Here is a 15,907-nt window from a genome sequence, read left to right on the forward strand (position 1 = left end):
CTGGGAGGCATTGTTCCGTCCCTCTCTCTGGAGGACCACAGGACAGGAGCTGCGATGGAGAGAGGGTTCCCGGTGGAGTGGATGCTGAGAATTGCAGCGTGCCCTCCGAGCCCCAGAGCAGGAGGGTTTCGAATGGCTCTTACCCCCGCAAGCGTGAGGCACCCACGATGAAGAACAGCAGTATCGAGCGCAGGGGCTCCAGCCACTAGGTCGTTGCAACAATTTCTGATGCTGCTGCCAACCCAGTGGCGACAGGACTCTCATCCAGCCATTAAAATGTGTCTGTGTCCCTACAATTGCTCTCATTTGTTGTGTTGTCATGTTTTCATTCTAGGTTTAAAATTTAAATTATGCTAATTAGTAATGCGCTGGTGTTAGCAAAATAAAGTGGCCTTTATTTATGGAGGAGGGATGGGGTATTGGGCACAAAAATCTCACTGAGAATTTACAGAGAGCTTAGCAAAACCCATTTAAACTGGCTGTGCTTCTAAGCCCAGGGGAGAAATAGTTCCTTTGATGGCCTGTTTTTGGTACAGGCAGCTTGAATCTTTTAACACACACACACACACACACACACACGCACACATGGACCCTCAGCTCCGAAAATGAGCGGTAGTGGGGAGGAGAAACGATGAGAGTTGACAATTCCAAGTTCAGGTTCGCACATTCACGTAGAGCAGTAATAAAGTCAGGACAGGGAAGGACCCGTCCAGAAACTGAGTCCCTGAGAGGCTGCGCCCCAGTGTGGGCGCGCACCCCGAGTGGAACCATGAAGAAAGCTCTAGATTGACCCAGATCCGCGCCGCTGTCTGTGGCATGCGGGGTTCTGAAACTGCTCTCGGTACTCAGTCTGTACGGATGCCACGTGTGGTCCTGTGACCACACACAGAAGCACATCGTTCTTCAGGTGACTTATCATCTGGGTTTACTTGGAGCAAGGTGATTTTTGCGTCGGGATTTGGGTTACAAAATTGATGGAACGTTTATGACTTCCAAGCCCCAACCTGGAGCAGCGCTGATGTCAGGGGGGCGTCCATGTGCTGGCTGCAACGCGTGCCACCTGAACGGTGCCTGCTGTCCCCGCCCGTCCTCAGCTTGTCTGGTCACTACGTCTGCTGTTCCCAAGGGCCGTTGGAAGCAAAGGCACACGGGAAGCTCTGGGGAACGGTTGTGCTCTTTGATGTCGGAGGGACCTGCTGGAAAATGGGGAGGCGCCTCCTTCCGGAGAAAGACCCCTCTAGCCAAGGAACGCACAGCTGGCTCTTATTTCCGGGAAGCGTTCAGATTTCCCTTGAGTTCATTTCTCGGAGATGACCCACCCTCTGCGCGGCCCCCCTTCGCCGCAGAACCGGAGCCAAGACACCCAAAGATTCTCCTAACAAAATAGGAGCAGGACTAGCCAGTCTCCCGAGGAGAAAGCGGCTCCGTTAGGGGAGTATGTTCGACCAGGTACTTTTCTAAACATGTTCAAAACTGAAACTAGTAATGAATATCTGCTGTAAACCTTCACACGTGTTTAGAAAAGATGGGGAAACAGTTTAAAATGATCCGTACTGTCGATAAACGATGACTTTGAATGCAGACATCTAATCCCATCCCTCACTGCAACCCGATTCCCGATCTAAAAGAATGAAAGAAAAAAACAAGGAAAAAAACAAGTGAGAATGATCATTGGCGCTACAAATGGAGAAGACTTTCACTTACACGGGAGAAAGGTGGAGAACTTTCTACTGGACGGCAGCAGGGGAGGCCCCACGTGGGAGCACTAGCTCCAGGAGATCCTAAACCCTTTGTCCCACGGGAAGTGGGATCCTGGGAACATTCACGGAGATCCTGCACCTCCTGGCGGGTTCCTTTTGAGTTGATTCACACTCATCGTGACCAGATGTGGATCCGAGGAGAATTCTCCTCTGTAGGGCTGCCCGTGGGGGAGGTTTTCAGAAACAAGCCACCAGATCTTTCTTCCAAGGCATGTGCTCACACCTCCAATCTAGCCTGCAGCAGCAGCCAAACACGTTGAAGCCTTTCCCCCACCCAGGGACTCCAGGACCTAGCTCAATCCCCAGGTTGGAAACAGCAGGAGCTAATGGTGAAGTAGATCCTGGGCCACTCACTCACAATTCCTGTGACCTTTAGAAATAGTGTAGAAGGCCAGGGTACAAATGGACACACCCCAGAGAGTAGGGGGGGGGGGCTTCCATCTGAGTCAGAGGACGCAATGATAAGAGGGAGCAAGGGAGCAAGATTAGGACATACCTGAGACTGGAGGCGCCCTGAGGCCAGTCTGAGGACCAATGAGAAAGCTGAGTAAGGTAAGCCACCAACCACCTCAACACAGCCTCTCCCCTGCAGTCACAACCCTTCCACCTGCCTGTAGGCTGAGGTCAGTGCACTGGTCGCACACACTGACCCAGAGGTCAGAGAAAAGCCCCTAGGGAGTTAAGGGCCCTGGTGAGGGGACCCCAGGAGAATCATTTTACCTGTTGGGGGCGGCCATGAAGAAGTTTAGCTGAATCTCTCATTTCCAACGGTGAGAAGACAAGGGGGCGGAAACAACAACATGAGAACCATGAAAATAGTTTCATCTCATAAAGCACAGAGCCTTTGACAAGAAAAGCCACGCTTGGAATTAGCTGAAAGCAGGAACCCCGGTGGTGTCCTGGGTGACACACTGGGTCCCCCACCAGGAGGTGGGCAGTTGGAAACCCCCAGTCACTCCGAGGGGGACAAACGATAAACTCGCTCAGCTGCAAACCAGAAGGTTCCAGTTGCGATTCTAGGCAGAGGTGCCCTAGAAGAAAGGCCTGGAAAGATCAGCATGGAAAAGCCCATGGAGGCAAATAAACCCGGAGGTCATTGGCTGGTTTGGAGGGCCCGGGGGAGGGCGAGGATTACTTTATGGGCTGATGGCAGAGCGGCCTGAACTTCCTGCAGGGAATGAGATGCGATTATTTCAGCACACACCTGCAAGAGGAAGAGGAAGTGTAGGCACAGCCAAGATGGTCGGGTAAGCGAGAAGAGAGATGAGACATCAAGCTCCCGCCTCTGGTTCACCCTGGGCCCTCCTCTGGGACACCAATCTCCAGCCACGTGGACTTAAGACCGCGTCGCACCGGTGCAACCATAGGCAGCTCCAGAAGAGAAAGTCGACCGTCTCGGACTGGTTTCCGGGCCTGAAGCACACTCGGAGGGGTCTCAGGGGGGCAGGCAGAGGGTGGGGGTGGGGCTAGCAGAGTGGGGCAGAAGACGTCAAACTGTGCGGTGGGCCAAAGAAGCTGTCAGACAACCCCACCAGAGCTGGAGAGTCAGGGGGTCCTTGAGGGCTAACCCAACCTTTGGAGCCAAGCCGCTCGGGCAGTGGGTGCGGGCCAGTCAGGGGAGAAGGGGGACAGGTGGGGCAGCTCCTGTAATCCCTGAGGGACTGACTCCCTGCCAGCAGCACCCTCAGGAGTGAGGCAGCAAAGCTTGCTTTGAAGGAAGAGCTAGTGCCATCGCAGCGTTCCCACATCTGGGGCAAACCTAAACGCAAACTAATACCGAGCACTCGGTGATGTCAGGTGCTGTCCACTCGGTTCTGACGCACACCGACCCGTGCACAGCAGCAGAAAACACTGCTGCGCCTGCGCCATCCTCACCGGGGTTAATTAGGTTTGAGCCCATTGTTGCAGCCACTGTGTCCATCCATCTTACGGAAGGCCTGCCTTTTTTCAACTGCCCTTCGATTTTTACCAAGCTTGATGTCCTTCTCCAAGAACGAGCTAGACGGGGCATTTGAACTCAGTCATGGCAGGAACGCTGATCAAACCCACCAGCTGCTCCTTGGAGAAAGGCGGGGCTTTCTACTCCCCTGAAGAGGAAACACACAGGGGCAGTTCTACCTTGTCCCACGGGGTCGCTACGAGTTGACATCGACTCAGTGACAGTGAGTTTGCTTTTGTTTTGTCTTTTTATGAGTAACAGAATGATTGCCCATTAAGTAGCAAAGGAGAAATTGGTTCATGATTTGGGGAAGAAATGAAATGGACACTCTTTTTTTTTTTTAATTTTTTTTATTTTAACAATTTATTGGGGCTGATACAATTCTTTTCACAGTTCATACATATACATACATCAATTGTATAAAGCACATCTGTACAGTCTTTGCCCTAATCATTTTTTTCTCTTTTCTTCTTTTACATTTTATTAGGGACTCAAACAACTCTTACCACAATCCATACATATACATACATCAATTGTATAAAGCACATCCATACATTCCCTGCCCCAATCATTCTCAAGGCATTTGCTCTCCACTTAAGCCCCTTGCATCAGGTCCTCTTTTTTTTTCCCCCTCCCTCCCTATTTACCCCTCCCTCATATGCCCTTGGTAATTTATACCTCATTATTTTGTCATATCTTGCCCTATCCGGAGTCTCCCTTCCCCCCTTCTCTGCTGTCCCTCTCCCAGGGAAGAGGTCACATGTGGATCCTTGTAATCAGTTCCCCCTTTCCAACCCACTCACCCTCCACTCTCCCAGCATCGTCCCTCACACCTTTGGTCCTGAAGGTATCATCCACCCTGGATTCCCTGTACCTCCAACCCTCATATGTACCAGTGTACAGCCTCTGTCCTATCCAGGCCTGCAAGGTAGAATTCGGATCATGGTAGTTGGGGGGAGGAAGCATCCAGGATCTGGGGGAAAGCTGTGTTCTTCATCGATACTACCTCACACCCTAATTAACCCATCTCCTCTCCTAAACCCCTCTATGAGGGGATCTCCATTGGCCGACACTTGGGCCTTGGGTCTCCACTCTGCACTTCCCCCTTCATTTAATATGATATATATATACATATACACATACATACACACACTTATATCTTTTTTTTTGCATGATGCCTTATACCTGGTCCCTTGGGCACCTCGTGATCGCACTGGCCGGTGTGCTTCTTCCATGTGGGCTTATTTGCTTCTGAGCTAGATGGCCGCTTGTTCACCTTCAAGCCTTTAAGACCCCAGACACTATCTCTTTTGATAGCTGGGCACCATCAGCTTTCTTCACCACATTTGCTTATGCACCCATTTGTCTTCAGCGATCCTATCATGGAGGTGTGCAGTCAATGATATGATTTTTTGTTCTTTGATGCCTGGTAACTGATCCCTTTGGGACCACTCGATCACACAGGCTGGTGTGTTCTTCCATGTGGACTTTGTTGCTTCTGAGCTAGATGGCCGCTTGTTTATCTTCAAGCCTTTAAGACCCCAGTCACTATCTCTTTTGATAGCCGGGCACCATCAGCTTTCTTCACCACATTTACTTGTTCACCCACTTTGGCTCCAGCCGTTGTGTTGGGAGAGTGAGCATCATAGAGTTCCAATTTAATAAAAGAAGGTATTCATGCATTGAGGGAGTGTTTGAGTAGAGGCCCAAGGTCCTTCCGCCACCTTAATACTTGACCTATAAATATAGGCACATAGATCTATTTCCCCATCCTCCTATATATATTTGCATGTACATGTCTTTGTCTAGACCTCCATGAATGCCCTTTGACTCTTAGCTCTTTCCTCCATCTCCCTTGACCTTCCTCCTGCCCTACTACCATGCTTCATCGCCACCTGGGCTAGAGTATACCTCTTCTCTAAGCAACCTTACCCTTGATCATTTTCCACCAGGCCTGCCACTCCCCCTTCTCTACCATTTGGGGTCCCATGTTTTTCCCTTGTCCCTGGGTTTGTTAACACCACTTCCTTACCCCCCCTACCCCCCCCCCCACCCCAGAAATGGACACTCTTAAATAAATTTCACACAGATTAAAAAGTTACTTAGATAGATTGTACAGCCCTTCTTGATATGATTGACCTATTGAATTGTACAATCTGTGTATTTATGGACCAATAAAACGTTTTCAAATATAAAATAAAATAAAACCGGAGAGCAAACCTAAAATAATAGTTACTTAAATTAAAATAATAGCACCTCTTCATTCAAGTGTGACATCAATGGACGAGATCATGAAATAGTGTTGATTTAGCTATGTACTAAATTAAAACTGGAGGAAATAAAGCCACTAACATGCTCCACACACCTAAAACACAACACTGCATGCATTTTTACATCTGCACATTCAAGCACAGTGAGCATATAGCAAGCATGTTTCCATGCTCATACGGTGAATAGTAAAATCAGAATTAAAAATAATAAATCTAGAACTGGAGTTTTCATCTTCTTTATTCCATTATTATAAATACAAAATATTATAAACCTATGATATCATTGTTATAATTTAAAATCTTTCCAAAGTATGGAAAAATCATCATCAATTACATTAAAAGGCCAGAAATAACTGTGACAAACAATGATGGCGGCCCATATAACGGAGTTGGTACCCTTATTTCAGGAAATGCTCTAAGAAGTCAATATAAAAGGGCAGGCATGCTACTCTTCAAAACAAACACAAAAGAATCTTTCACAAAAGAAGGTTAGAACTGGCTATATATACATAAATATTCAGTATATAATTTTTCCATTTTATTGAGAGCTCTTAAAGATATTATAACAATCCATAGTTCAATTAGATCAAGCATAATTGTACAATTGCTGCCACCAACATTTTCAAAACATTTTTCTTCTTGAACTCTTTGATATTAGCTCCCTTTTATCCCCTCCCCTACTTAACCCCCTAGGAACATGGTATTATAATTTTTCTCCCATATCTTACACCTTCCAATGTATCTCTTCACCTAAAATTCTGTTATTTGTCCCCTTGAATGGGTTATACAGTCATCATTGCTATCAGCTCTCTTTTCCCCCACTTCCCCCCATCTCTTCCTGTACCCTCAGGGAATCATTCCTTCTATTTCTATTTCTGAAGGGTTTATGTATCTAGAATGTCATGCATTGAATGGCTTTAATTATACACAAAATTAAAGAGGTAAAACTAAGACCATAATAGTGAGGGGAGGAAATGTTAAAGGGCCTGAGGATAGCTATGTGTTTCATCAGTGCTGTGCTGCACCCGGGTATATCATCCCTTCCATGTGGCCCTTCTGTGAGACTGTCCAATGGTCGTACAGTTGGGCTTTGGGTCTCCGCTTTGTCTACAGTCCTTCACGTCAATTTGATGGCTTATTTTAAAATTTCTGAGTATACAAATATTTTAATTAATGTAAAATAATGTAGGACATTGTTTTTACCTATGAAAACACAGAGCACAGGGAGCACGGTGACGCTTTGGGGAAAGGTGCCCTCTTTTACAGGGCTGCTGGGAGCAGACTCGTTGGCGAGAGAAGGCTGAGAGGTACACCTTGGAGGAGGAGTCCTGCGAACCTATCTGGTGTCCCTGTCCTCTTTTCGTATTCGTGCTGGTTTATCTATGAATCACTGCTCCTTGTTTAGGTTGAGTTGTCCCCCTTCCTGAAATAAACCCCAAAAGCTCATGAACATAAGTCAAATCTGACTCAGATTTGTGGTCCCTGTGGGTTTCCGAGCCTGTACCTCTCTATGCGAGCAGAGGGTCTCATCTTTCTTCTATGGAGCAGCTGGTGGTGTTGAACTGCCAACTCTGCAGCTACGAGCCCAATGTGTAATCCACTACGCCACCGCGGCTCTTCTTAGAAACCCTCCCCTCCATGTCTGAGGTTAGAATTCTATTTTGGAATGTGTTCCCCTGTTGTGTTGATGAAACAATGTTAGTGTAGGATGTGTCTTAAACCAATCAGCTTTTTCTTTTAAAGATCATTTTATTGGGGCTCATACAACTCTTATCACAATCCATCCATCCATTGTATGTCAAGCACATTTGTACATTTGCTGCCATCATCATTCTCAAGACATTTGCTTTCTACTTGTCCTCATTTCCCCCTTCCTCAAGATAATTGATAAATTATTATTATTTTGTCATGTCTTACACTGCCCGATGTTCTCCCTTCACCCACTCTTCTCTTGTCCATCCCCTAGAGAGGGAGTTATATGTAGATCCTTGTGATCAGTTCCCCTTTCTACCCCACCTTCCCCTTCCCCTCCTGGCATCCCTACTCTAATTATAAACCAATTATCTTTTAAGACATAAAAGACATTAAATAATCTGGTGAACAGTACTGATGGGGGAAGAGAGATACAAGACACATGAAGATTGCCCAGGGGCAGAAGTGCAAAAGAGACAAGAGCCTAAACTTTGGGTTCTCACCCTGTGGGTCACAACCCCATTGAGGGTCGAATGACTCTTTCACAGGGGTTGCCCGATTCATAACAGTAGCAAAATTACAGTGATGACGTCGCAATGAAAACAATGTTATGGTTGTGGGGGTCACCACCACATGAGGAACTGTATGAAAGGGTCGTGGCATAAGGAAGATTGAGAACCACTGGCTTAAAGAGAGTGAGAGACCCTTCGAGAAAGCTGGTATCCTGTGTTCAAACTTCTTGCTTCCCCAACTGTGAGAAAATACATCTGTGTTTGCTAAAGCTGCCCGTTGGTGGTATTTCTGTTACAGCAGCACGAAAAAACTAAGGGGATTCTTCACTCACTGTCTCTGTGCTCAAGTGCGACTGGCCTCTCTCCGCCCTCTCCCACCCCAGGTGTGGGCAAATAACCAAGGCGCTTGCTTTCATGGCTGGGGAAGAATGCAGTCTTTCCCCTGCGGTTGCTAAGGCTGTAGGTGTTGACAAGATGGCTAGGGCTTGGGGACAGCACAGATCAGAGACAGAGTCAGACAGTGTCTGGTAGAGCCGTGCCTGAAACGAGATGCAGCTTCCCTCATCCCACGTGGGCCAATGAAGAAACGTGGGCCAACAAGCTGCCTTTGCTGTTGATTTCACTGTTGCTCAATCTAACTTACCTTCCTGGGCTGGGCAACCCAGGATGCTGCAATTGTTCTAGGGCCCTATGTAAATCATCCAAGATAAGCACAGCGTTTAATGTATAAGAATGTTTATCGCTTTTTCCTTTCCCGTCCTGGCTCAGCACGCAGCGGTCGCCGGGATGTTGATGCCCAAGAAGAACCACATCGCTATCTATGAACTCCTTTTCAAGGAGGGGGTAATGGTGGCCAAGAAGGATGTCCACATGCCCAAGCACCCTGAACTGGCGGACAAGAACGTGCCCAACCTTCACGTCATGAAGGCCATGCAGTCTCTCAAGTCACGAGGCTACGTGAAGGAGCAGTTTGCCTGGAGACATTTCTACTGGTACCTTACCAACGAGGGGATTCAGTACCTCCGGGATTACCTTCACCTGCCCGCTGAGATTGTGCCTGCCACCCTGCGCCGCAGTCGCCCCGAGACTGGCAGGCCACGGCCCAAAGGTCTGGAGGGTGAGCGGCCAGCCAGACTGACCAGAGGAGAGGTCGACAGAGGCACTTACAGACGGAGCGCTGTGCTGCCTGGTGTCGACAAGAAAGCCGAAGCTGGGGCTGGGTCAGCAACGGAATTCCAGTTTAGAGGCGGATTTGGTCGTGGACGTGGTCAGCCACCCCAGTAAAGTCGGAGGGGATGCTTTTGTGGTGAATAAACCTGTAGCCAGAAAAGAAAAAAAAAAAAGAATGTTTATCATGGACTTATTTATAAATGTGAAAAGCTGGAAATAACAGGATATTGGTTAAATAAATTATAGTGTGTTCATAAGATGAAATATGATGCAATCATTAAAAAAGAAAAATTCAGAAAATCAGTTAAGAAATCCTTTTTGGGAGGGAGGGAAAAAAGAGAAGCTGATAATGTTAGGTAGGTTAGCCTAGGGCTGGGGGACATCCATTAACGCATGTCCAGAGGGCCAAGCTATGGAGACAAAGGAGTGGCACACTGCACATGCTCAGAGGTTCAGGTTTCTGGCGGTAGGCATGGGTGGGCACTAAACCTGGATTAGCCCACCTAGGCCAGGTGAATTCAATTCAGCCAATAGGGTCGATCAGGGGTCATCACCACGCCTCCCGTGGAATCCTTGAAAAGGCAGGAGCCCAGAGTCAAGAGACAGACTTTTGTCTGTGTGACGCTGAGCAGCTTCCGCCAGGCTGCATGGTCCGGAGGAGTCCTATGGGTGCCGTGTAAACCTGAAACTTCTTCTAACTCTCATAAAACTCACTTGGATCACGAACCAGGCTTCGGCGTGAACTGTTTCTTGCGCGGAGCCAAGGACCGAGGTATAGGTCTAGCTCCAGAACAATAAATACCAAGGGCTCAAGTAGAAAGAAAATGTTTTGAAGATGATGCAACGCATGTACAAATGTGCTTGATACAATGGATGGATGGATTGTTATAAGAGCTGTAAGAGTCCCAGTAAATGAGTTACTAAAAAAAGGAAGAAAATAAATCATTTTCATGGTGCTATGTACTTTGGACATATTGTCAGGAGAGGCCAGTTCCCGGAGAAGAACATCAAGCTTCCAAAAGCCGTGAGGCGTCAAAAGAGGAAGACCTTTGGCAAGCTGGGTTGGCCCAGAGGCTGCATCAATGGGCTCAGACATCAGAACAATCGGTGGGTAGCACGGAAGGATTGGACCCGCACGCTGGGGTTCAAAGTATTTTGCATAGCCGGGGTTCCAGCCTAACGGTGCTGCTCATAATTGTGATTTTTGTCTTGGGTATCACATGTCGCTTCTATAGAAAGCTGAGGCATGTGAAGGAAAATCATACGGCCCCCATGGCCCTTTTGAACGTTATGCAGAAAGCAAACACTGTGGGGAGCAGAGAACGGGAAGAGAGTGTCTAAGGAGGAGTCCTTTATTCTCACGCAGGAAGCCTGGCAGGCTGGGTTTCTGGAGGTGGAGAGAGGCCCTCGCCCTTGTGAGTTGGAGGTAAGTACTAATCACATTCTCGTGACATTGTTCCCACTTTACCCTCCTACATGGTGCTCACCTGCAGCTTTCTCTTACGAGCACATAGCCGATTGCTTTAACTATAGAAGCGACGCTCCTATTGGCTCTGTCTCTTCCTGCCGCGGCATCCAGCCCCTCTCATGCCTTCCTCCAAGAGCAGATGGGCGTACGGGACTTTATCCCTGTGCCTGGATTCAAAACGTTTGCTATAAGCCTGCATTTTGGGCTATATTAATTTGGTCATTAAATTTGCCTTGACAGCGTTCAATGTATAGAAAATAACCATGTCGCACCTTTGGCTCTATTACATTTAATACATAAAACAAAAGGGGGAATTGTGGGAAACAGAAAGATTTCTCCCAAATTGTCTCCCCCAAATATATGCCAAACTTAGTTGCTTGCTACACATGGCAGATGACTATACACTTGGAGGTCCATAAGGGTAGGTGAGAGGTTATTCTCCCTGAGGGTTATCAGCCATCTATTCTAGAGCAAGCAGACTGTATAGTCTGTCCCACCTTAAGTAGGGCCCACTCCCTTCTGATAAGGACAGTAGTATATTGTTTCCTGAAGGAGAACCCAGGGAGGTCAAGCCCACTCAAGGGTCACCAAGGTTAGGCTGCCATATTGAGTCTCGGGTCCACCCATCTTGTCACATGTGTACCCCTAGTCCCTCCCCTTCCTATTACGTGTACACCCTTAGTTCATCCCCTTCCTGTTATGCTTACGCCTATTGTACAACCCCTACCTGTGATGTATGTCTTTACTTGTAATTAGGAGGCATGGACACCCCCAAAAGAGATATAAGCCTTGGATAGCAATAAACCTCTACTCTCCTGGCCTGTCTGCCTGCGCTGTGTGCAGACCTGGCTATGGAGATCATGGCCGTCCAGGAGGTGAGCATGCTACCATGAAATGTGTCTGACTTCTTTATTTTATTCTTTCTCACCCATTTCTCTATGACGTTACTATAATATTTATATGTCTCAACCATACAATTGAGCCTATTGAACATGCAATTAGTTGTGGGGGCTGGCTTCCCCCACAACACTCCCCTTGGGTGGGTTAGTGCCCTGTTCCTCCACCACCCCTGTCTCGAGCTCTCTCTCTTTTTTTTCTCCCTCCTTTTATTCAATGACAGGGCAATAGAGCTATGTACATATATTTATTTATAAAATATTACGGTAGCAGATGGACATTGGGCCTCCACTCAAGTACTTCCTCAATGGAAGAACAATTTGTTCTACTAACAGGGTACTCTGTGATGTTCACCTTCCCTGACACAATCTATGGAGACAAAGTGGGTGCATAAACAAATGTGGTGAAGAGAGCTGATGGTGCCCGGCTATCAAAAGATATAGCATCTGGGATCTTAAGGCTTGAAGATAAACAAGCAGGCATCTAGCTGAGAAGCAACAAAGCCCACATGGAAGAAGCACAGCAGCCTGTGTGATCACGAGGTGTCGAAGGGATGAGGTATCAGGCATCAAAGACCCCAAACAAACAAAAAGCATATCAATGGGAATGAGGGGGAGAGCCAAAGCCCATCAGTAGTCAACTGGAAACTGCCCTGTCAGACAGCCACAAGGAAGAAAAGAGCCAGTCAGGGTGCAGTATAGCACCGATGAAACACACAACCTTCCTATAGTTCTTTAATGTTTCCTCCCCACACACACACTACCATGACCCCAATTCTATCTAACCAATCTGATTAGACCAGATAACAGCTGGAAGCTCGGGTAATCCTGAACAGATAAACCCCTCAGGACCAATAAGGGAAGCAGCAATACTAGGAGGGTAAGGGTAGGGGAGTAAGTAAGGGGGAACCGATCACAATGATCGACATATGGCCCCCCTTCCAGGAAGATGGACAACAGAATAGTGGGTGAAATGAGACAGCAGTCGGTGTAAAACATTGAACAAATAATAATCTATAAATTATCAAGTGGGCATGGGGAAGGGAGTGGGGAAAACGAGGAGCTGATGCCAGGGGCTCAAGTAGAAAGAAAATGTTTTTGAAAAGATGATGACAACATATGTAAAGATATGCTTAACAAAATGGATATATGTATGGATTGTGATAAGAGCTGTAAGAGCCCCCAATAAAATAAAAAAATTTTAAATAAAATAGCTTCATATAAAAGATTAATTGTATATTAAGAAAACATCCCAGTCCAGTCTAGATCAAGTTCATAAGTCCAATATTAGCCCATATGTCCAATACCAATCTATTGGTTCCTCTTCAGGCTCATGCAACACATGCAATAATGCCCAATGTAGGAAGATCACAGGCCAGGGGGTGGAAAGTTTTGTGGATCCAGTGGCAGTAGAAACATTTCCACATGGCTCCTCCAGCTCCAGGGTTCTGGCTCCATCAGTGTAGTTCCATCTGTCTTGTCCACAGGAAGGAAGGTAAAGCAGAGTGTATGTGTCCTGCCTCCAGGAAGGAAGATAGTTCCCAGAATCCTCAGGAGAGGACCATGCCCACACAGAGTCATGATTGGCTGGGACCTGCTAGACTCCACCCCTTCACTCGAGCTGACAGGAGATTATGTAACTGCCACATCTAGTCATGCTTTTTATAAGGCTTTATTTTTAATACAATTTTAGATTTACATAAAAACCCTGCAGAAAATACAGCACGTTCACCTACACTACTTTTTCAATGTTACACTGGGTCAATAAATGATACTAAAGTAAATATTTTAAAAGTAGGAAATAGAATTTTCTAAAGGGCTCCCTGACTTTAAATCTTTCTTTCACCACTGATGCCAACAGGTGAAAAATGAATTTAGAATGGGAATTAGTGCTTCCGTGTCTGACACCGTGATGTTCCAGTGAGCCCTTCCAACATGCCCACTGAAAACCACTAATGATGCCAGGTGAAATATTAAAAGCATCTTCCTGATTGTATCTACGAGCTGACCAGAAAGTAAGCAATTCACTGGGAGGATGGAGGGAAAGAGGAGCCTCAGGGAAAAACAAACAAGCAAGCAAACAACCCCAACCACTAATAGTAGCTCTTGTTTTGAGGGTTGTGTCCAACCTGGTACACTTGACTGATTTTTATGGCTTCTGGTGACAGAATGCATGGTCAGGAGCCTATGTCACAGGAATGTGAGCGTGAGACTATTCGGGTGACTCCCTTGTAAATGTGGAGTCCCAGTGACCCGAATAGTCAGGGTCAAGATGAAGTAAACCTACTGGGCCTACTCCCTTCAGTCGGCAGGGGACACGCTGCTGGGGCTGGCGCCATGGAGTTGACTCTGCACAGGAGCAAGTGTAACACGGAAACGCAGCCTGTCGCGCTCCAGCCTCTCAATTGCTATGCTCGAGCCCACTGCTGCAGCCCCTGCCTTCTGACCCTCTGTCTTACCGGTGCGTAAAGGACATGGGAGCCACATCCGGCTTCCTCTTCAGGAAGGAGGGGAATCCTACTGCACCCCAGGCCCAGGGGAATTGCGGCAAGGCAGGGGTGGGCCAGGCCTTCATTCCCCGGTACCCCATTCCAGGGGTTCTCCACCCTCCTTGTACCCACCAACCTTTCATACAGCTCCTCATGTGGTGGGAACCCCCAACCATAACATTTTCATGGCTACTTTATCACTGTCACTTTGCTACTGTCATGAATCGTCATGTAAATATTTCATAGGCAGGATGTAATTTTCATTGTTACAAATTGAACATAAACAACTAAAGCATAGTGATTACTCACAAAACAATATATAATTATATATCGTGTACTAGTTATGTGTTTTCCGATGGTGTTAGGCATCCCCTGTGAAAGGGTCCGTCGACCTCCAAAGGGGTCGCGACCCACAGGTTGAGAACCGCTGCCCTGTTCTGACAGTAAGGCTCCCTCCCAGGGCACTCTGCTTCTCTGCTGGGTTCGGTAATTGGTTGCACTGGCCCTCCAGAACACACAGACACTCTTCATGATGGTGGGGTTTACCAGGAAAGTTAACACATTACACAATGGTAAGGATACAGTTCTGTTGTCTGCAGCAACACCTCTCAGCCACGCTGGGAGGCATGACTGCCTGGTCGTCCTTAGCTTCTCAGCCATGTGGTGCCCTGGCCTCTGCCTCCGTGGGCAAAGAAGCTCCCCTCGTGCTTTGCCTCCTGGTCTCGTGCTGCAGCCTTTGGCGCCTCTCCTGCCCTTTTGCACTCCAGGCAGGGATCTTGCATGCACGCCCCCCCCCCCCAGTGGCTAGTCTTTCTTGATAGCTGTGGGATTCATCTGTGCTTACTCGTCCCCAGCAGAATGACAAAACGGACCCGCCCCCAGCGTTGGTGTTTTACGGACCCCATGTTCATGTCCCACGCGATCATTCGGTGGGAGTTACAAAGACATGGACAGAAGAACCATAAGGAAGTCAGAACTGTCCGTAAGGAATGATGTCCTTTTCCAGGGCCTGGTCCCTGGAGACAAAGTCTCCTGCCTCCTCCTCTTCCTCCTCCTCCTCTTCTTCTCCTTCTTTTTAATCATTTTATTAGGGGCTCAAACAACTCTTATCACAATCCATACATACATCAGTGTATAAAGCACATTTGTACATTCATTGCCCTCATCATTCTCAAAACATTTGCTCTCCACCTAAGCCCCTGGCATCAGTTCCTCATTTTTCCCTCTCCCTTCTCCCCACTCCCTCATGAACCCTTGATAATTTATAAATCATTATTTTGTCATATCTTGCGCTGTCCGACATCTCCCTTCATCCACTTTTCTGTTGTCCGTCCCCCAGGGAGGAGGTCACATGTAGATCCTTGTAATCGGTTCCCCCTTTCCAACCCACCCTCTCTCTACCCTCCCAGTATTGCCACTCACACCACTGGTCCTGAAGAGATCAACCGCCCTGGATTCCCTGTGCCTCCAGCTCCTGTCTGTACCAGCGTACATCCTCTGGTTTAGCCATATTTGTAAGGTAGAATCGGGATCATGATAGTGGGGGAGGAGGAAGCATTTAGGAACTAGAGGAAAGTTGTATGTTTCATCGTTGCTACATCGCACCCTGGCTGTACTTCTTCTAAGACAGACTGTTGACAGGAAAATAGCTTGTCTTAAATCTTGGCGCTTGGTACAGTGGGTGAGTCTTTCCCTATCCCCCACTTTGCAA

The 15,907-nt window shown here is 47.4% G+C and overlaps 1 protein-coding gene across 1 annotated transcript; it reads left to right on the plus strand.

Moving 5' to 3' along the window:
• Window positions 1-8,939: 8,939 nt before the first annotated feature.
• LOC142458202 (small ribosomal subunit protein eS10-like) lies at window positions 8,940-9,519 on the plus strand. Its single transcript, XM_075559246.1, has one exon. It carries the CDS (start codon window positions 8,960-8,962, stop codon window positions 9,455-9,457), a length of 498 nt encoding a protein of 165 aa, XP_075415361.1. The 5' UTR covers window positions 8,940-8,959; the 3' UTR covers window positions 9,458-9,519.
• The last annotated feature ends 6,388 nt before the right edge of the window (window positions 9,520-15,907 follow it).

Source organism: Tenrec ecaudatus, chromosome 10, assembly GCF_050624435.1.
Source record: "Tenrec ecaudatus isolate mTenEca1 chromosome 10, mTenEca1.hap1, whole genome shotgun sequence".
Classification (NCBI taxonomy): domain Eukaryota; kingdom Metazoa; phylum Chordata; class Mammalia; order Afrosoricida; family Tenrecidae; genus Tenrec; species Tenrec ecaudatus.